Source organism: Phalacrocorax carbo, chromosome 7, assembly GCF_963921805.1.
Source record: "Phalacrocorax carbo chromosome 7, bPhaCar2.1, whole genome shotgun sequence".
Classification (NCBI taxonomy): domain Eukaryota; kingdom Metazoa; phylum Chordata; class Aves; order Suliformes; family Phalacrocoracidae; genus Phalacrocorax; species Phalacrocorax carbo.
The window spans coordinates 40493851-40514706 of record NC_087519.1 but is presented as its reverse complement, the minus strand read 5'-3'; the positions used below and the strand labels follow the sequence as shown (position 1 = coordinate 40514706).

Below are 20856 nucleotides of genomic sequence, written 5' to 3'. Positions count from 1 at the left end.
CTGAAAGGGACCTTTTCAGGGCTTGGGGACAGTTGCTTACCTCTACCCAGAGCTCAGGACACCCCGTGCTTGTGGCACCCGGCTGGGCCACAGCACCACCACCTGTCACATCTGTGGGGGGACTGCAGGGCACAGCACAACTGTAAGGCACCATGTACTGGCGCTCCAGCGGGTGCCTGGGCTTGCAGACAAGCTAAAACACTCCTTGGACTGCACAGGGGAGGGGGCTGAGCAATGGCTTAACACTTAGAACCAAGGAGCCTGGGTACCTGCCTACCTCATTCCCACAGTTTCCTCCACACAGGAGTGCCAAATAGATGCACAAGAGGGGCTTTGCTGCACGCTTATCCCAGGAGCTGGGGATGCCCTGCCAGCTCCCCTCCGCATGCAGACAGCAGGTGTCCAGAAGGAGCCCAGGGTTTCAATCCAGGGCCAGAACCTTGGGGACAGCCCGTCCTCCCACCCACCACCCCACGGCCTGCCTGTGGCAGCCGGGGTGGGAGACAGCTGGAGGTCGTGCGGCAAATCTGCTCATGTCACCGTGCTGCGTTGTTTTCGGCAGCAGCTTTAAGCCAAGTGACTTCTGGCAGTGCCGTGGTGGGAGGCTCTGGCATCAGCGCGGCATGGGCCCAAAGATTCCCAGGGCTGCTCCAGCCAGGGGGAAACACTGCAAGTGGGAAAGCTGTTCTCAGGGTGAGCCTGCTCTTTGCCACCACTGGCTGGGCTGCAGGCAGGGATGCCTCAGATTTCCAAACCCCTTGGGAGCACACAGCAACTCACTGTTCAGCCACACACAGTCACACCCATCCTGTGGCAGGCTGCCCTGTGCCCCTGTAGCTCCCCAAGATGCCACACGGTCCCCTGTGGCACCCCTGCCACATCCCTGTGTGTCTGCCTCACCCCACAGCATCCATGTGCCGTGCTGCCCCCATGGTACACCTACCCACGCCTCCCATCGGCACCATGGTCCTGGCCCAGATGAGTCTGCAAGGGAAACTTGCTTTAAGGAACAACGGGGAAAAAGAGTCTACCAACCTCTTGAGGTGCTCTCGATGTCCCTGCCAACAGCTCACCATCCCCAGTGCAGCGGCCACCAGCTCTGGCTGTGGGTCTATCCCCACCTTTTGGTGCAGATCGCTTGGAGAGCTCAGCCAGGGATGGTCACTGTCCCCCAGGCACAGAAACAATTTTGGATGGAAAACTACAGCTGAGCAAAATCTTTCAAAAGACCCCGTGCACTTGCCTGTGCATTTCTGTCTCCTCTTCAGCAACAAAATGCAGACTGCGCACCCCCAGAGTCACGAGGTGCTACAAAACACAGGGGTGTCACTGCTTCTGCTGCCGCAGTCACCCCTTGGGCCGCTGAGTCCCCAGCCCTGAACACATCACCCTGCACAGAGAAGCTGACCTGTACCTGCCAGGGCTTCCCACGCACCAGTTACCCGCTGTGCTGGTGAGCCCCTCAACGCAGAGCGATGGCAGCCTGGCCTGACACAGAGCCACACGCGCTGTGACAAGGACACAGTTGCTGCTGAGAGGAGCCTGGGAGCCGCTTGCCACCCCCCTGGGGACATGTGCCCCTCCAAGCCCCTCGCCAATCAGTGCCAGAGCACAGCTGGAAGTGTATTGATCCAGCTGAGCAATTAACCTAAGGGGTCTCCCAGGAGCTGAGAAACAAAGGAAGGGTTCAGAAGGAAGCAAGGGATGAGGAGGAGGAAGGGTTGTGTCCCTGGGGGAAGCTGCCCAAGCAGCAGCAGTACAAGCAGGGCTGGGCTGGGCTATGCCGGTGGTTTGGCCCCCTCTCTCCTGCAGAGAGCCCTGCTTTCCAGGCACACCTGTCGTGTTGCTAGTGAGAAGCATTGCTCCACTGCGGGTGAGCTGGAAGAATAGCGTGTTGCTTCATGCTGAGGGATTCTATGCTACAGAAAACTCATAAGTGACACATGGCCCACACGGTCAGCAAAGGGAATGCAAATCCCTGTCTCCATGGGGTGGAGGGTGATTCCCTCATCTGCAAAGGTCTCTATAAAATGTGGCTAATTCCCACGGAGCAGGCTGAGAGAGGCAGGGAGCAGTGTGGCATCCAGAGGATCTTCAGTAAAAGTGCTGGTGAGCCAGTGGAAAGCAACTCCCTCTGCTCCTGCTGATCCAGCACCCTCTGCTGAGGGTGTTGACGGGTTGCAGGAGACAGCAGGGACCTCTCAGCAGCAAGAAGCAGCAGCACCACCAAAAAGCAGAACAAGGAAGGAGGGGGTGACCTCCCAGTTCTACCAGGATTATTCCCAGGTGCAGCAGGCTGATGGAGAGCCCTATCAGGGCTGCCAGGAGCATTCCCACTAGGGCAGATCCATCTCTCACCCCTGGGTGCTGCTCTTCCTCTGAGCAGCAGCATGGGCCATGCATGGGCAGGGAGCAATCCAGCTGGGATTGACCAGCATCCTATAGGACCACTGGAACAGGGATGGACAGCCCCTGACAGGGCTAAAATGGGATTCTCGGCCATGGCCAGGTGGGGGATCCCAGGTGGGGCTGGTCAGGTCCTGATAATCCATCAGGAGTAAGATCTTTCTCAGTGTTTTTAAATTCATTGTAGATCCAGAGATGACACATCAATGACAATAATCCAAAGCTTCTGTTGAACCAAGCTTTGTAATTTTTCCTGGTCTCTCCTTCAGACCAGTTATACTTTCAGTCTCATGACAACAAATACCCCAATTTCACCATGCTGTGGCTTGGATCCTGATAAGGTTTCTGCAACACCTCCAGGATCTTATGACAGGGGAAGCAGCGAATACTTGCCCTGTGTTCATAGGTACAACAGAAACCTGCTGCTTTCTGCACTAGCAATGCCTAGCTCTGGGTGGGCTGGCTCCGATGCGCCGGCAGCATTCAGTCTCCTGAAAAACTGGCTGGAGGTCTCTGTGGCAACATGTTATCTCACAAGATTTATGGTCCATCCTGCTCCAGGCAAAGTCAGAAATACCACTGCAGTGATTGCTCCGGATATTACCGCATTTTTTATGCTACTCTTCTGACATTCACAGCCAAGGGAGAAATGAGGACGAGAACATCTACACTTTCACCCCCAGCTCTGGCAAGGAGCTTTCCAGGGGTTCGGTGTGGGGGTATTTGAGGAGGGGAAGCGCAGGCTCCTATTACTTCCTAACCTGCGATTCTAGCTGGAAAACAAGGTAAAGTAAGATAAAGTAAGGTTGTGCTCAAGGATGAATACCTGTGCAAGCCCAGGAGGGGAATTTTAGTCTTCTGTGTCCTCTTTTCCCTTGGGAAAGGCATGACCCCTCATCAGTGCCCGGCTCCATATGCTGGTGGACAGGTAAGCAGTGAGGGGAGCAAATACCCCAGGGACCAGCATGTTGAAGCTTGTCAGAAATGCAAATGGAGGACGGGCTGAAGTCCCCGCCAAAGGCTGCACGTGTCTGGGGTGGCGGGCAGTGAGGCCGCGGTTCCCAGGGCACAGCTCCTCGGCCCTGTAGTCTGATCCCAACCAGTTTGCAGGAGGGACAACCCACTTGCTGCATGGCTGTGAAACAGGAGCGGCCCACCTCCGGAGAGCTCTGCTTCCCCAGAACTCATGCGGTGGGTGAGGACAGCTCTCCCAAGCTTTTCTGCTAAAGGCGTTCCATATCAATCAAAAAACTACGTGACCTTGTGCTAGGGAACGGAGGGGAGAGGATGACTGGAGGAGCCTGCAGCCAGGTCCAGTCCCTCTTCCAGGTCATTACGGTGGTAGAGTCCCAGAAGGACAGAAAGACTCATTTGTGATCGGGAACAGATGCTGACAACAAAGCATCTTCAAATAACCACATGCAGTAGCAAACAAAACACGGTGTTAGCAAAAATTATTTTAAGATAGCAACCTACATCTTAGCCAGACTCCTCGCCCCTAGGCTTCCCGCAGACCACAGTGTGAGCTGCCTTCTGGCTACGGGAGCAGAGCCGTCTGATTTCTGATTTTCCAGGCAGTCCTGAAGTCCTGGGGCCTTCTGGAAGGTAGAAGGTGGGAGGCAACTACCTCTGCTTGTCCCTCAGTGGTTGCAGGGGAGCCGCAGAACAGCAGCTGTGCCACTGTGTGTCTCTCTGCACGGCCGTGGGTGGAAGTCCCCGTAACATAGGCCAAGCTGGGACACCTGTGTTTGCCATCGCCACCCTCGCCACTCTGCTGGCAGGGGGTGATGGTGTGGCTGCTCTAGGCAGTCAGTCTGTCCAGCTGATGGAGTGTGCGCTACCCCAGCTGACTGCCAAAATTAGGCCACATTCACAGCATCCCTTTCACCCGCTGCCCAGTGAGGCTGTGATGTTGCCCAGGTGACAGGTGGTGACAGTCAGTCAGTGTTACTGTCATCCGTGTGATGGGCACACGGGCTGCTCCTGTCCCTCGCATCTGCCCCTTGCACTCATTCATGGTGAGGATGAACCCCTCCCTCGTGAGGCGCTGCTGCCGCCTGCCATGCGCTGCTGCGGCAGCTCGGTGTAAGTCTGCAGCCCCTGAAGGCTGCACGGCGAGCCCTTCATCTCTGTTGGGAAAGGGGGAAGAGAAACCAATGCTGTGTTCCTGAGCAGCATCTCCCCATGGAGGTGTCATCAGACACTCTGGGAATTATGCGTGTGATTCCCTTCTTGTTTGCTGGAAAGGTATTCTCTTTTCAAAGCCATAGTTCCTGAAGTGCCGGCAGCTGCACATACGCTTCAGAGCAAGGCCCCTTGGCTTCAGCCCAGTCTCAGCACAGACAAGGATTTGACTTTGTGGCTCAGCAACTGAGCTACTCATATATTTAATTCAGTATCTATTTTATTGTTATATTTAACTCAACTGGGGCAGGTACCCTGCACTCAGCAGTTTAACACTGCCTGAACTGAAGTGGTCCCTTCATCTTTTCTGCATCCAGCGCAGCCCCGTTTCTGAACTGCCAGCCTGGGACCACATCTCAGCCAGACTCACGGGCTGAGATGTCTACCCTGGGGGGGAGCCTCTGCTGGGGCACAGGAGCTGAGGCGTGGGCATGGGACCAGCTCTCCTAAAGCTGTGTGACTTCCTGGCTGCGAGATGATTTTCTGTTTTACTGGGAAATCCCTGCACTTTCATCCAGACAATGTGGCATTAAAGGCTCACTAACTGCTGTTCTCAGAAGCAGCATTCACCACCCTCATCCCTAGGAGGAAAGAGTTCTGAAGTGGGTAGACTTCATTAAGGCTCAGAACAAGATGTAACAGCTGTAGTTAAAATTACCCCATCTCTGCTGCCTCCCACCACACCGGGGAAAATTATTTTTAACTCCAGGTTGCCCAAGGGATGCTGCATGGCGAGATCTGTTGCATCATTGCCAATGGTCTTTGCTCGGCAAGAAATTTGGGAAGAGCGAGCCCTCCCTCCAGCCACCTGGGATCAGACTAGAGCCCAGGGTGGGCACTGCCGCAAACTGACCCCTCCAGGCTCCCCAGCTCCTTCTGAGGGGACAGAAGCTCCCACTGAGACAGTTCTGGGAGCGCAGAGGACCAGACGCCCAGCTGAGTCCTCTTTTGCAATGCTTTTGTTCTTTTAAATTTTCTAATAAACTTAGTGGGCTGAAGCTATTCCAGGAGCCATGGTGGCATGTTGCAGGCTGGACATGGAATGCACTGAGTCACAAGGACGGTAATGCAAAACCAGAGGGGATTAGCTTTTAATGCGCTTCTCAGGACAAACCCTGAAATTGTGGGATTGCCAAGATCCCATCAGGAAAACTAGCCAGCTTGCTGCCTTCCTGACCACGTATCAGCCACCAAACTCTCCCAGTGTTGGGAAAAGTCACACAGAAACCTAGGAACAGCCGTGATGTACAGGAGCATCCTAGCCATTGCCTCCTCATCGTATTTGGCCACAGGGTCTCCTGTGAATTGCGCTGCAGGGCAGCAGTACCGTCACATCTCCTCCGGCCCCTGAGCAGCGGCACGGCTTCAGAGCTCTCTGTGAGTACCTCATGTGAAAGGGTTCAGAAGCTTCCAGGAGAGACGTTGTACAGACATGAGCACTGTTTGGCTTTATCTTTCTGGCTGCGAATGAACATGGTACTACTAAATGTCTGCTAATTTGCTCTCAGGGGTCTCTGAGCTAAACTGAGAGAACTCAGCTGCGCACCCAGTCTTTTCCATATCTAACTTGTCATCTGTATCAGAACCCAGCAACACGTGTAATATTGGGACCTTGCACCCCAAAAGGAATGACATGATTTTTTGGTGTTACTTGGCATCTTGGGGCTAAAGACTACAAGGACTTCTCTTGTAAAAGCTTTTCTCCTTCTGCTGCGTCATCTGCAGCAAACATTGTTAGCCAGGTGTTTTGCTCTGCGTTGCAAGTTGGTCCCTGTGACTGCTGGGTCTCTTGTGGTTCATACTCTTATGTTTTGTCCTAGAGAGAAGTCTGCTTATAGGAAAATGCACCACAAGATGCAGCTACCACAAGACACTAGGACTCTGGAGAAGATCACAAAGCCAGCAAGTCTCTCCCAGGGTTTTATTTCGGGTCTCTCAGTGACCGGCTGTGTGCCCACCCTGCTGAATCACTGCCACTCCCCTCCCCTCTTCAGAGCTCAGTTTCTCTTCCCACTCCCTGGGAATAATGCATAATAATCTCTTGTAATCTGTTGGAGCCCGGTACAGATGCAGGTTTAAGAGCTGTGAATACAAAGAGTCCAGGGGTTAGGCATATTTGTCATGAGATGCAGGAAACACCTGGTACTCCTGCAGAAGTCTTGCAGTACCCAACATGGACATGCAAGACCCAAGACTGCAAAGCAGCCTCCGAATGCAGTGTGTATGCACAACAGGCATGAACCTCACCAAATTAAAAAAACACGACTAATGGATGTGAGCTTTTTTCACCTTAAATATTGGAAAACAAAGACAGAAAGCCTCTGGATTTTGTTACCATTCATGTATACATTTATTAAGCCAAAGGAGATTGATCATGTCACGGTATGTTACTAGAGCACGTGAGATCCCTTCTCTTTAACTTTACTAACAATGGTATTTTAATTACTTGTTTGGTTTTTGCCTTTCAAGCTTAAAAAAAATTTAACTCTTTCCGCATTGTCCCATGAAAGGTTCTTTTATGGTTTTTTCCTTTTCTTTTCCTACAGTACAAAAAATGTTTCTCAGACATGTAAACAACCATCGTGGAAATGAAACTGCTCTTAAAGTTAACTTTATTGTTATGGACGTTCTGTTAGATTTTTATCAATGTTAGATGTATTTCAGCTCAGTGACTCCTTCAATGAAAGCTATTACTGTTATCATCACCTGCTCTGCAACAGTGCCTAGAGGCCCTGGTCAGGGTTAAGGCCCTTCTGTGTGAGGTGCTGTGCAAATACTTTGGTGTAACTCCGAGGTTCCTGGTAAGAACGCCATTCATTGGTGTGACTATAACCCTCTCTGCTTCCCTCTGCTCAGTGGTGACCCTCAGATTATAGGAGCTGGAATGAAACTGTTCTCCAAACTAAGTCTGGAGCTCAAGTTCAATTACTCCTGAAGAGAAGAGAAATGGTAGCATGGGCCAATCCTGATGCCTGCAGTCCTGTGCATAAAGCTGCTCACACTCATGGGAATGCTCATATGAGTAAGAAACTCCTGTGGGAAAGGTCTGCAGGATTGAGTCCCTAAATTGTTGAACTCCTTTGCAAGAAAGCACACAAGAAAAACAGACTGGTTCCTTTTCTCTAAGGTTTCATCAGTATAATTCTAAGAGAGAAAGGGACAGGGTCAGTTGCTCAGTTTCAGCACCTCGAGCATTTTGAGTTCTGATCCCCAAATTAAAGAAGCCTCTGCTCTGCCTTGGGCTACTGTGACCAGGCCTGTTGGACACCCTTTGTCATGAGGAGGCAGTGGTTTGCCATTACAGCATGGAGGGCCTGTTTTATGGTGTGAAGGCTGCATCCTAGGCAGGAATTGTGAAGATTGTGTTCAGCCATCAGCAGAAATTATTCTGAAAACACTTCAGAGCAATTGCAGTTTAAATAATGATTTTAACTTGACTTTTGAGGTGAAAGAAAAAAGATTAAATGAAATAAATAGCCAAGAATCAACGTCCCTGCACAAACATAATGTATTCCTGCCTATGAAGTATTTCTTGCAAATTACTGCCCTTTAGGTTATGTCAGATGTTTAAATGAACCCCTTAGAGCTAAAATACAGTACTCTGAAATGAGGTTAGAAAAATTTAAAAACAACTAATGGGAAGTGTGTACAATGCTCTCTTTAAAACAAATTTCCCACCTGGTTACCCTAGGAGCGTGAGGCCTCAGTAGACATAGAGCCGATCTGAAATGGCAGCAGGCATGTGCGTCATGATCTGCATGCGCAGCCACCAGTAGTAATCCATGGGGTGGTAGCGGGTGTAGGGGGTCGTGGAGGTGAGCGCATGGGCGACACTTTCGATGACTGGTGAGGTGTCTGTTGAGCCGCTGTTGCAGTACGTCTCCATCTTGCTGACCTGCTCATCGAAGTACTTCCTGCCATAGTCTTTGCGCACTATCTCGGGGAGCTCATCCCACATTTTGTCAGCTATGGCTTTGATTCGCTCGGGGCTGTACAGGTTGGTGGCAGCTATGAAGTTGCCAGGCTCCACAATGCTGACCATTACTCCCTGGGGCTGCATTTCGTACCGCAGGCAGTCGGAGAAGGCTTCCACGCCAAACTTCGTGATGCAGTAGGGTGACCGGGCAGGACTACCCATCCGACCCATCATGCTACTGATGTTCACCACACGACCTAGGCAGAGGCCAGGCAAAGCACAGCTGAGCTGTGGTACCTGATCCAAAGCAGATACCTGACATGCACCGCCCAGCAGATTCCTGAACGTGCATCCACCCCCCAACTGCGTATGTCGGGCTGCCTGGCAGACCTGCTGGTGGCTCTACCTGAGAGCACTGCTGTCCTATGCAATGGCCTTCAGGCATTGCTCATGACACTGCTTGTGCTCTCTGGCTCTTTATACCTGAGGGCACAGGCACATGGTTACACACAAAGCTCAGTGCTATGGGGAACACAGAAAAGGCTGGACAGAACCTGCACGGAGGGAAACAGGATTGCTCAGCAGCGAACAGGGCTGAGCCCAGACAAGAAGAAGCTGCAGCAGAGAAAGCCTCTGGCACTAAGGCTAAGCTTGTTTATTTGCAAGTCAAAGGCACAAAATCTAGGAGCCCAACGGTGACTTACAGTGTCTGCCTCTTAAAAGGGAAATGGATTGCTCCTGCACCACAAATGGCAGAGCAGTCAAAGTCCACTGCACCCTTTTTTGTGTGACAGCTGGATTATGGCTCCATGCACAGAGCTGGGGCCTTTCTCCTCTCCAGAAGCCATCCATCCATCCATTCTGGCTGGGGAGACTGCTGGTAGGAGATTGTGGATGCTGCAGTCTAACCAGAGGTTGCAGTTCTCTGCACTTTCTATCAGTGCTCATTGCTGAGTTGGGTTAGAAAAAGACACTTCCACCAACAGAAGTAGATACCTTTCCATGGTGTAAGAAATGCTCCCTGGGCCACATACACCCTGGGTCTGCAGCACAAGACTACAAAACCAACACTGTTAATGTCTGTGGATGCCTCAAGAGTAAAAAATATTCTCATTTAGTTAGGTACTTGGCCCCAGTACAGGAAAGCTTTTGCCCCTTTATGCCAAGACCCATGCAACCTCCAGGTCTGTGTTCCTTTCCTGTACAAACCCCACCTCTCATACCTTACAAGCTCCCAAAGTAACACAGCGCACAGCTGACAACTTCCCTGCAAGATGCATGTCATAGCACACTGCTGCTGCCCACCCTGCCCAGCACTGGCACAGCTGGTTTTTGTAGAGAGAGGAGGATTGCTCCTGGCACTGGAATTTATGGTGAGCTGCAGCTTCTGAACAGGTGAAAGAAGGTATGACGGATTAGATCTTGCGTGGGATGTTGCAGGAGGAGGCAGCACAGATGGGAAAGATAAATAACAACTTTTTCAGGACTGCTGCCTTGCTGTGTAACTCAGAGTGGTTAGGAAATCTGTCATTTGTGTGTATGCTGTGGGTCCCATTCTGTCTGTAAAGGTGTGAAGGTCGCCAATGGTGCAGAATGAAGCTTAATAGACCTTCTGGCCTCTAACACAGCAAGACATGGGGCAGGACGGGGGACCTGCTCCAGGGGGTGCCAGTCCAGAGGAGACCACTCACCCTTTGACCTCCGGATGAGCGGGAGGAAAGCTTTGGTGGTTCGCACAGTCCCCCACAGATTCACTTCAGCTACCTCCATGTAGGTGTCCATGCTTGTGAACTCTACTTCCCCGAATGTGGAGATCCCAGCATTGTTAACCAGCCCCCAGAGCCCTGGAAGGAAAAAAGAATCAAGCAGAAAGCTTTCCCTCTGGGATGCTAATGAGAACAGCTTGGAAAAAGCCTTGCTAATAGATTATGGAACCACACCACAGAGCTTTTCACTACAATGAAATCCAGAAGGAAGAGAGTCTAGAGCAAACCTCAGCCTCTGAGTAAATATAACCACAGTCAGGATCTTCCTGTAATGCCCAATGCTGCAGCCACAAAGTACCGTGAGTTAGGCTTGCTGGGAAGTTCTGAGCCAGCAGAGAACTTCAGCCTTGTCTAAGCTGTGCTCCTTGCCATTCTCTTTTTATCTGTCATGATTTTTTCAAAGAAGCAAAATATCGTCTCTAAATGCAAATTGTGAGATTAGGAAAGACCTTGTAAGAAACAAAAGAGTAATTCTTTCAAAGTAAAATCCCTTGTGTCACCATAAGAACTAGAATGTCTGCAGTGCTGGGAAGGGGGATGTGGGCATGCATGCCATGGCCTCTCCCTTTTATTCTGCTGCAACCAACATGGCACCAACTGAAGCTACCAACTCCATTGGCAGTTAAAAGAAAAAAATTTAAAGGAATTTGGAATCAAATGAACTCACTTCATATCATATTCTAATTGCACAGTAAACAGTCTGGGATGGCTTCTCTCTGCTGTTTAGAAAAACTCACTGTTATCTGTTGGCTGTGTCCAGATCTGTGTTCTCAGAAGCAGCCCAGAAAAGGCAACTTCATCCTGGCCTGTGCTTGAGAATACAGGGCTAGACAACTTATTTATATAGAATATCCTTATTTAAAAATTAAATATCAAAAAAAGAAAAAGAAATAGGTTTATGCAAAATCCAAAATAAAACATTACCAGGTTTTTTTTTCTTTTAAACAACCTTCATGGGTTGAGGTGTGGATGTTCTTTAGGGGAAAAACGTAGTTCACCAAAGGATGGAAAGGTTTCAGGAATGCATGATCAACTGGGATTTTCCACAGTATTGAAGCAAGATTTGCTGTCATCACCTCAGCAGAATGAGGTAGGCAGGCTAAGAAAGTGAGTTACAAGCTATCCCCTGAACTCTGAAATCTGTAATATATGGTACTATCTGCAATGGCATTAATGATACTCAGCTGGCTTCATGGTAAATCCTTTGGAAAACCTCTCCATTTCCTTTGCCTTTGGAAAGTTTTGGGGAGACATTTTCATTGCTAATCCCCAATCTTTGGGCACTGGCCAGGTTTTACAACATAAAGGGAGTCATGATAAACTTCAAGTCACAGGAATAAAGCGCTACTCCCAGGGCCTTGAACACCACCCTGATTTCTGCTAACACCCCTATAAGAGCTAGTGGAGAAAAACAGCAGTTTTCTTTGTAGATGCTGTCTTAAGTGGGAAGCTGCTTTCTGATATGGCACAACATTTAAACAGGCCATTTGCTCTGCAATGCTGCTCCTCAAAGCTTTGTGTCCTTCAATGATATGCTCAGCTTTTGAAATATGCCCTGAAATGCTCTCAGAGCCCAGCTGAGGGAGCTCCTGCCACCTATGTGACCTTAGAGCCCACTGCATGCACCTACCTTTCTCTGGGTCCTCCAGGCTGTTATTCACGTGCTCCACTGCTTGGTCCACTTCTTTGCTGTCACAGACATTAAGCTGGACAGTTCTCATTCGATCACTGTTCATGTTGTCCAGATCCTTGGAGCCACCATCTCCCTTGTTCTAGAGGGGAAGAAAGCACTGGTCTGAAGCTGGCTGAAGAGCTTGTGTAGAAGATCAAATGCATAGCAATCATCAAATCAAGCAAAAGAGAATGCACAAGGCAGTCACAAAATATCAGGACAATCCTGCAGCTCTAAGAAGGGGAACAGACAGGGCTGCTCCTGCAACAGAACACCATTCCTCAGGCATCTCCATCTGACCATAAGCCCAGTCACCGAGTCAGCTGATACAAACTGCTTCGACCACTAAGAAAGCAGCCAGAGCTGGATCTGCCCCAGCAAGATGACTTCTGCCCAGTACAAGCTCCTGAGATCAAGCTATGCCCCACTACCACAGTGGTGGGAACATGGTGCCATCCTCAGTTTGGCTTGCATGCGGGGCACAGCAAATAGCTTGGCAGGGGTATGGTATAAAATAGCCGATGAGTGGCTGCACATGTATGTTGCATGTGCTTCTCAGTCACATTGCCAGCTCTGGGAGTGACAGTCCTAGAATAAAGACTGTCTGCCCACTGCTCTTTCCCTTCAGCTGATCTACACACATAGCTCCCACTGCCTGGAAACCTACCTACTGCCTCCAACAGGCTCCTACACAGCCTGGCCAGCTTGCCTGCTAGCAATTCCACCTGGTGCCTTTTCCAGCATCTTGCTCTCTCCTCTGCATCCTCCCATGAGCTTTTTCTCACTCCCATTTCCCATCTCCACTCCTTTTTTTCTCAGCTCAGTATACACATACTGCCTCACAGCCCAGCCAGGTAACTGCAGCCAACCCCTGAGATACTTTTCACACAGGCTAGATGCTGCTAGCAACAAGGCTGGCATGCCCAGAGCTAGTCCATTCACAGTTGTAAAGCCTGGCTATGGTGCTTCCAGGACACAGACATAGGATAATAATATGAGTTTGGGACTACACCTGAATCACTCCCATGACTATAAGCTACTGGACTGTGCTGGCCACTCCAGGGTACTTTTGTAGAGGATGGTGAAGTCTAGCTCCGAAAATAGTAACTTTTTGGGCACATCCCTGTCTTTACTATAAGAAACTCCCTCTGTCCCCTCAACATCATCCCTCACTAGAAGGTTTTTACTCCCCATTACTAGGCTAACCATGGAACATGTCCCCAAGATAATCTGACGGCTGCTCATCTCTTCTTCCCCCATCACTCAACCCTCCAGGTAACCCTAGTCACTCTGTCAGCATCAGCAGACAAGCATTATTCACTCCTGAGCTTTTACAAGGCAGGTGTGATAGATGAGGCTTTTTTTTGATAGCTTTTTTTTCTTCTGACCTGCAACAGGTCAGTTCTTCATGGCAGGGCTGTTTCCTGACAGCTGAATTTTAGCTCATTTTAAACATCTCGAGCCACAGGTATTCCCTGTCAGAGACTCAGTAGTAAGCTATCAATGAGATGGTGCTCGTCTCTGCAGTCTGAACCCAGGCTGCCCATCTGCCCCCCCAGGAGTGAGAGTCCCCTTCAGACATTACACTTTAGATACCACACAAGGGTGGCCACACATCCCCCTGTCTCTGTGCCACCTGGTCTTCCAAAACACTTTATCTTGGTTCCTCTCATTCCTGGGCTTATCTGCTGTGCTTACAGACAGTTCACTAACTCAAGTACCTGATGTCTCCTCTGTCATCTTCTCCACCCTTCCTATTCCGCTGCAGACTGTTAATACCAGTTAGTGTTTGACCTTAAGAGAAGGCACCTACTGCACTCTCTCCACATGGAAGCGTAACACATACAAAATGGAGCAGTTAGAAGTCCCATGCACAGCTTAGTGATGTTTGCTTTTAATGGTGACTGAAAATAGAGTTTTGTGCTAAGTTTGCGGCTCACTCAAAAGCACTGTGGTGCTGAAGCCAGTGTGGATGGCAAATCACTGAAAAGCATACAAGTGGCACATGTGGGAATGCCAGTAGGGGATCAGCAAATGCAAGCATGCAAGTCCCTTGGGAACAGCAGACATGGCTGAAGGGAAGAGGAAGAGCGATAAGGCCAAGGTGCTTCTTTCCCTGATCCCATGCCTGCAAGGTGCTACAAAATCTTTGGGCCACAGTAACACACCAGCCTCAGAGGCCTTGTAAGCTCTACTGGGACCTTCACAGCATCCTCTTCTTCCTCCCTTACAGAGTTGGCTCAGCAAACCAACACCCCTCCTGCCCTCCCACCCTCACGCAGCTGGGTGCTTGGACAGGGACCCTTGGGGCTGGGATCCTGGCCAAGAGCTAGGCTCTGGACATTAACCCACACCCACAGGGCTGTTGCTTTGGCTCTCCAGAAATGGCAGATGGGTGGTGTTCAAGTCAGGCATGCTGTGATTGTCATGCTCTCCTGGCATGGGATGCAGCCTGTTCCACAACCCCTGGCTCATACACAGGAGTGGAAGGGCCTTCTCATGCTATGCCAAGAGACCAGCACATCTCTGCTGTCAGTCCCAGGGTCCACTGTCCCCATGGCAAGAGGACCCAGCTCTTGCACAATGAAAAAGCACGCTGCTGCCTCATCTTCCTTTTTCCATGGCCGCCCTCTGGGGCCCATGGGCTTCAGCTTATATCTTTATCAGTGTGTCCCTGAAGTGGTATGTAACACCCTGTGGCTCTGAGCACCCTTCTTGAGCCCTACAGAAACAGGCCTGCATGCTGGCTTGCTCAGATAACGTCTGCCTTCTCATCCCCCTGCAAGCCCCAACAGGCCTGAGCACACCAAGCAAAGCAAACAGGGGTTCCACCACACTCCTGACAGCCGTGACAAACATCACATATGTCCACTGGTAACAGATACTGATGGAAAAATACCTTCTTCAGCTTGTGTCAGCTGGCTCCTCCAGCTATTAACCAAAGAGGAAAAAATAAGACAGCTGCAACGTGATCGTTCACTGGATCCAGTCTACTGCTGTCTTTTGGCAGTGAAGCATCAACACAACTCTCACATGAATGTATTTGCCAGTGAAAATGTTAGGAAGAAACTGTATGTGAAACAGCACACTGTTAGCGCAGATCCATCCTTGGACTCCCTTCAGTCCTGACTCTAAACACCTCTCTCAGGTTTCCTTCAGTAAAAATACAGTCCGGCGCTCAGGATCTGGCCACTCTAGGAAACCTTTCCTGATGAAGAGTCAGCATTGCATACACTTTTAATCTACAATAAGGACATGACATTCCTGAGAACAGCATATACCCTGAGGACATGATGGTTCCTCAAGCTGGAGTATGCCTCTGATGTGCAGGTGTGCTGTGAAAAACAGTCCTATGAAAATAACACTGAGGTTTCAGAGTCATTTCCTCCCTTTTGGGGTTAGGTCAAATACACCCAAGCCAAAGATGATTCTTCTTATTTCTACCTCCACTTCTATCTAGCACCTAAAAACACACCAGGCTTTCTCTGCCCCTAAAATCAGCACCAGCAATAATTACACTCTGATCAGAATTCTGCTTCTGGTTTTGCTAGTGAAACTTGTGGCACTAATGTGGAAATCAGCTCAGTCTCCTGAAGTTGTTTTAGTTCTACAGAGCAGTTCTACATAAAGTATATGGCCTGAAGACACATAGGAGGCCAACCTGTTAACTAAGGAGCTTTGGCATTTTACAGTGTTTTTCTGATGAGAACTGCTGTTACCAGTCTTGCCATAGTCACACAGATTTTGGAACATGGGATGTGAGTCCAGCTAAAGAAGCAGTATTTAATTACACAGTAATAAAGCAAAGCTTTCTGCTGATTTTTGGCAAGGAAATAAATATTAATCAAAGCCAAAAAGAGCTCTGTCATGCTGCTGCATGTCGGCTTATGCCAAAATTGTCAGAGGCCAAGATCTTCCACTACCATGTATTCAGTAGAATAAGTACTGAAAATACCTAAAAGGAAGGGAGGTTTCAGTGACAGTTAAAGATACGCTCACTGAAAATCTGTCTTCTGGCAGATCAGACAGAGGAACTGAAACCCAGAAGTAACTTTGCAGCTCTGAAATTTTTGGTTCCTGTCTACAGAGACAGGCTATTATTCTTAACTGGTTTTTAAGTCTCAACGTTCTTATATTCTCTAATGCTGATCTTCAGTTACAAAAGCTGAGTACAAATATCTGCCAAAAAAGTACTGGTCTACCCTCTCCCTTTACACCTTTTGAAAAGCAGTTTATAAGAAATGTCTTGTTCTGCTGTGAAGCCTGTAGAGGGAGCTCAGGTTAACAAATAAACCCTTGACCCAAAGCTGAGACACCACAAGGGACAGAGCTAATGAAACACAAACTTCTCTTTTGAAAAATGCAGCAGGAAGAAACTAATAATTTAAGCAAAACTTAGAAATAATGGAAAAAATAATAGCAGAAAGAGTATTGATAACACTAAAAAACACCTGGCAAATTCTCTTTAAATAATGTAAGTGTTCAAGATCCATTTATAGTGATGAGTGAGATAAAAAATTTGGATCAAAATAACCTACCCACCTCAGGACAGCCCAAGGAGTAAGTTTGTTTCTGTCGGGAAACGGCTGTGCAGCTAAAAAAGCGCAGTGCTTCATAAGGAGAGAGGCTAAAGCTCTTTCCTATTCTCCATGACCAGGCATCTCTGACTGCCATACAGAGCGCTCCTGCGGAGTCTATCAAAAGCTATTTGTGGCCTGATTCTGCTCTCATTTGCACTAGTGGAACTCTATAGCCTTCACAGTAATTTCAGGAGACCCTCAATGCACACTGAGGCATGGCTGTGCTCATGAATACATAAAAACATGCTCGTACCACATGCCATAAAATCACTGGTGGCTTGGTGTATGTCACAATTCATCAAAATGAACCCTGCATAAACACGTATAGTCTCAAAGCAGGGCCAAAGATTCAGACTCAACCTGATCCCAAAACTTGCTTATGGATAAGCCTATAAAATTAGATTTGAGGTTCCAGTCCATCAGATATGGAACAGACCACAGAGTTGTGATTCAAATATAGAACCTCCTCAGATACCATTCAGGCTTGGTTCTGGTCTAGACCAGATTATGCTCTATGAAATTCAAGCACCCATTTCTTTCCCTTTGGGCTACCAATCACCCTCCCTCTCCCTGCCAGAAAGCTGCACAAAGTGGAGTGGGAAGATCGGATTTGCTATGGGTCTGCACATGTGCCACAGGTGAAGAACAGTTTTTGTTTTCCCTACCTTTTGCAGACAGCCAGCGTAAACAATGAAGCCTTTGGCATGCAGGTGCTTGGCCAAGGCAAATCCAAACCCTGAGTCACAACCTGTTATAAGCACAGCTCTGCTGCCAATCTGCAAAACAAAACAGAACAAAGCGCACTGGAACCGAGTATTTGAAATCAGTGATTTGCAGTGCACAGAACAAAACCATGTCCTTGGCGAGGAGCAGTCCATTCCAGGGACGTTCTGTACACTCGTTGCCAGCTACTGCCACCCAGTGCCTCCTGAAGACGAGAAAGGAAGGTTTCATACCGAGTTCACTCCAGTGAGGCAGGATCACTGTCCTCCCAACACAAAGAAAAGTTTGGCACCTCTGGCAACAGGCTCGCAAGACAAGGAGACCAAGCAAACGACCATTCTCTGGCAGTTCACATTCATCTTTAAATCTAAAAAATATACCAGACAGTTCCCAAGGAATGTTTTCTCTTCAGTAGGAAATGTTCCTATATATTCAAAGCAGGTGGGAGTCCACTATTCTGTGCCATGCAACCCACAGGGCATGGGGAAGATAGCTTTCCGGAAGAAAGGATATGGATATCCTTACTGACTGCTCACTCATCTTCCTCCCTCTAGCACATAAGCCCTCTAGTACTGGGTTTTAAAAGCTAAGCAGAATAAAGTAGGTTCAATATTTGAAATTAAGACCAGTTAGTCATCAGTCTTTTTGTTTGTTTTTTGGTCTTCTTATTTTTCCAACTTACAATTCAAATCCAAGCACACCTCCTTCCTTCTCCGAATCCCTTCTAACCCAAAGAGAGGCAGCACTTAAGTGACAGGTTAAAAATTTTATGGGGTATCAGACATTCCAGCAGTAACACGTGCACATGCAGCAAGGTGCTGCTGAGGTAATTAGGTAACAATTACTTGCAATTCATTCCAACTTATCTTTAACAGACTAGAAATTTGGCTTTCCCCAGCATATACAGGGACTGGAAGCCCAGCAGCGATGTGAGGGCCATATCTGAATTCCTCTGAGCCTCTGCCCCAGTCTAGCACTGCTACAGTGCTGAGTTCTGTGCACAAGACAGGTAGGAGAGCAAAACATCCCCCTTCCTTTTGTCTGGCACTGTTCCTGGCAAGATAGCACCCTCAAGGAAAGGGCTGTTAAAGAAGAGGGCCACTCTCCAGAACAAGAGGTGAGGACACTGATTTATTTACATCTCTTTACACAACCATACTCCAGAAAGAGTGCTTTATTGACAATTTGTCATGCAAATTCCCTCCACTCTAAGGTGGAAGATTTCATCTGCTGAGTGAGTTCCAAAAATAGAAAAAAAACCACTAGCCTGATTGTTTATTTCCATCCTTAGCAGCATGTGCCATGCTACGTCAATGGAAGCTCTGCACTAGGAAAGAATGTGGAGTATGCTGGAGAGGTCCAGCTCGGAGTCTTTCTGGCAAATCGCAAAGAAGAATTTGGTCACCAGGCTTCAGGGATTTTAAAACCCCAGCTCAGCAGAACTAGTTCCTGGAAAACACAATCACACTCACCTGATCGACTTCACTTGCATAAGAGCGGCTGCCACATGGGGACAACAGCGGGAAGCAGAATCTTTGCACAGGCCTGTTAAAAAAAAAAAAAAAAAAAAAAGAAAAAACCAAAACCAACCAAAAACAAACAACAGAACAATCAGGCATAGAATATCTTGTCCATACCCTGGTGCTGCAGCATACACATGAAAAGGAATGTAGCGTTGCCTATACACATGATGTAGACTGTCATTTGAGAAGATGGAATCCAGTCTACAATTCTCCTTAGTCTGTGCCTGTGTGTTTCCTACAGTAGGAAACATTTGTTTCTCAAAAGACCTTGATGCTATTTCCAGCTGCAGAAGCTGTCTGGATATTACCAAGAATTCTAAAATAGCTCCTGGTCTGGAAGCACAGAGCTGCTTCCACCTGCAAAATGTGCAGTAGTGTTTTCATTTCCAACAGCAACAATGGTCTCACTTAAGAGTTGCACAAAACTGGGATAAGGGAAGTTATTTATTTGTCTGATGAAAGGATTCTGCTGTGGCATTGTCTCAAATTCCCAGACTAAGGCTGAATTTGCTTGGATCTATCTCACTGCTTTTACACAGAGCTCCGCCCTTCCGTCATTCTGGGTGAGACTTCTTCTGCAGTGACTACCCATTTGATGCTCTTAGATTTTATACCTCTTCTTTGCAAGCGTTTAAGCTAAGAGACGCTACATCTTTGAGCAACACCTGGCATGCAGATCTGAAGCTCCTCCACATAGTATGTCTCACTCCCAGGAAGATAAACCATGTTCACAAAGACAGACCAGAGAAATGCAACAATCCATTCCAGGGAGCGAGATTCTATTCATAAAAGCTATGCTACCAGCAGCATCATGCTGTCTTAGGTCTTGCCATCATTCATCAAAACTGGGCCTAGAGAAAACACCAGAGTGACCCTAGCCTCTGCCCTTGCCAGTCACCTCTCTAGACTATATCAGCTGTTTCATTTTTGCTTTGGGCACTAACATCGCCCTTCCAGAGCCTTCTGGCCTTCCCCTGACATTGCTGTACTTCATCTACCCTCTGACCCCTCTAACAACATCTATCCTTCAGCAAAGCTTATCTTCCAGGCAGCTCTTCTACGTGAATTTGCATAATCATTCACAAGTATCTCCTGCTTAGACATCACAGGCACTCCCAGGGTGATGTGTGCTACACTGAAGAGCAATCTGCAGACATTCTGGCCTCTGAGCTACATCTTGGGAAAACAAGGCTAGAAAAAGGGTCTGCTAGAGCAGAAGCTTTGAACCAGATGGAAAAGGAGCTGATTTATATTCAGGCAACAGTGTCTGTCCACATTCCTGCAACAGTGTAAGGGACTGGAAGAGTTAATGTCTCAAACGTTGTTGTAAAGCGGGATGTTGCAAACTGCGGGAGGGAAACTGGACACAAGGCGTGGGGGGCGCATGCGCAGTCCCAGGTTCTGTTGGGCCTCACTTAGCAACTTGCCGAGGTCATACAAAGTCTATTTGAGGAAGGGGTTTATGACCGCCTGAAAGAACCCTCGCTAACACCCCTCACGCTGGCACCTGCTCAGATCACAAAACTTCTGGAACAAGAACCATATAAGTTCATAGAAGGCATAACTGAAGGTGGGGCTTAGACTATAAAAGACATTACAACAATGAGTCTGGCACACGCCCACCACCAGAGGATCATCGTGTCTGTCGTCATTGGCACTGGATCCAAGGGTGGTGATATCTCTCTATCTTTCCCTCTCTTTCTCTTTTCTCCCTCTCTCTCCCTCCCTACTCCTCCCCTCTCCCCCCTCTCCTTTTTTTCCCTCTTCTTTTACAAATATTCTTAATAAGAACCCCCACCGTCAACACTTTTCCATGTTTTCAAGTTACTTCTGCATTGAAATAAAATGCTTAACTGATTGTTTGGTGTCGTTTCACCTTAATTTAGTCCAAGGCAACCACTGGAGCTGTGGTTATTCTCCTTTCCCCTCTCAGGTCGGTATGCGACAGTTTAGCTCTTTTTCTAATTTTGAGTGTCACAGGCCAATCAGCTCTTGAAATAGTTACAGCCAATTTAATTGCTGCACAGGTCAGTCTCCAGGCAAAGTCCGTGTTAACATCCCTGACCTGCAATCCTAGCTTGGAACT

The 20856-nt window shown here is 48.4% G+C and overlaps 1 protein-coding gene across 3 annotated transcripts in view; it reads right to left on the bottom strand.

Moving 5' to 3' along the window:
- Positions 1 to 6535: 6535 nt before the first annotated feature.
- Positions 6536 to 20856, bottom strand: part of BDH1 (3-hydroxybutyrate dehydrogenase 1) — a 17494-nt gene continuing 3173 nt past the window's right edge. For 2 of the 3 annotated variants that reach the window (XM_064457627.1, XM_064457628.1), the window contains exons 3-7: positions 18720 to 18792; positions 17190 to 17300; positions 11903 to 12044; positions 10198 to 10350; positions 6917 to 8763 (exon numbers count right to left, since the gene is read on the bottom strand). In XM_064457627.1, the coding sequence (XP_064313697.1) occupies positions 8294 to 8763; positions 10198 to 10350; positions 11903 to 12044; positions 17190 to 17300; positions 18720 to 18792 (949 nt within the window). In that variant the 3' untranslated portion in view covers positions 6917 to 8293. Of the gene's footprint in view, positions 6673 to 6916; positions 8764 to 10197; positions 10351 to 11902; positions 12045 to 17189; positions 17301 to 18719; positions 18793 to 20856 lie in introns of those variants that run through there. The other variant, XM_064457629.1, reaches the window with a different exon arrangement.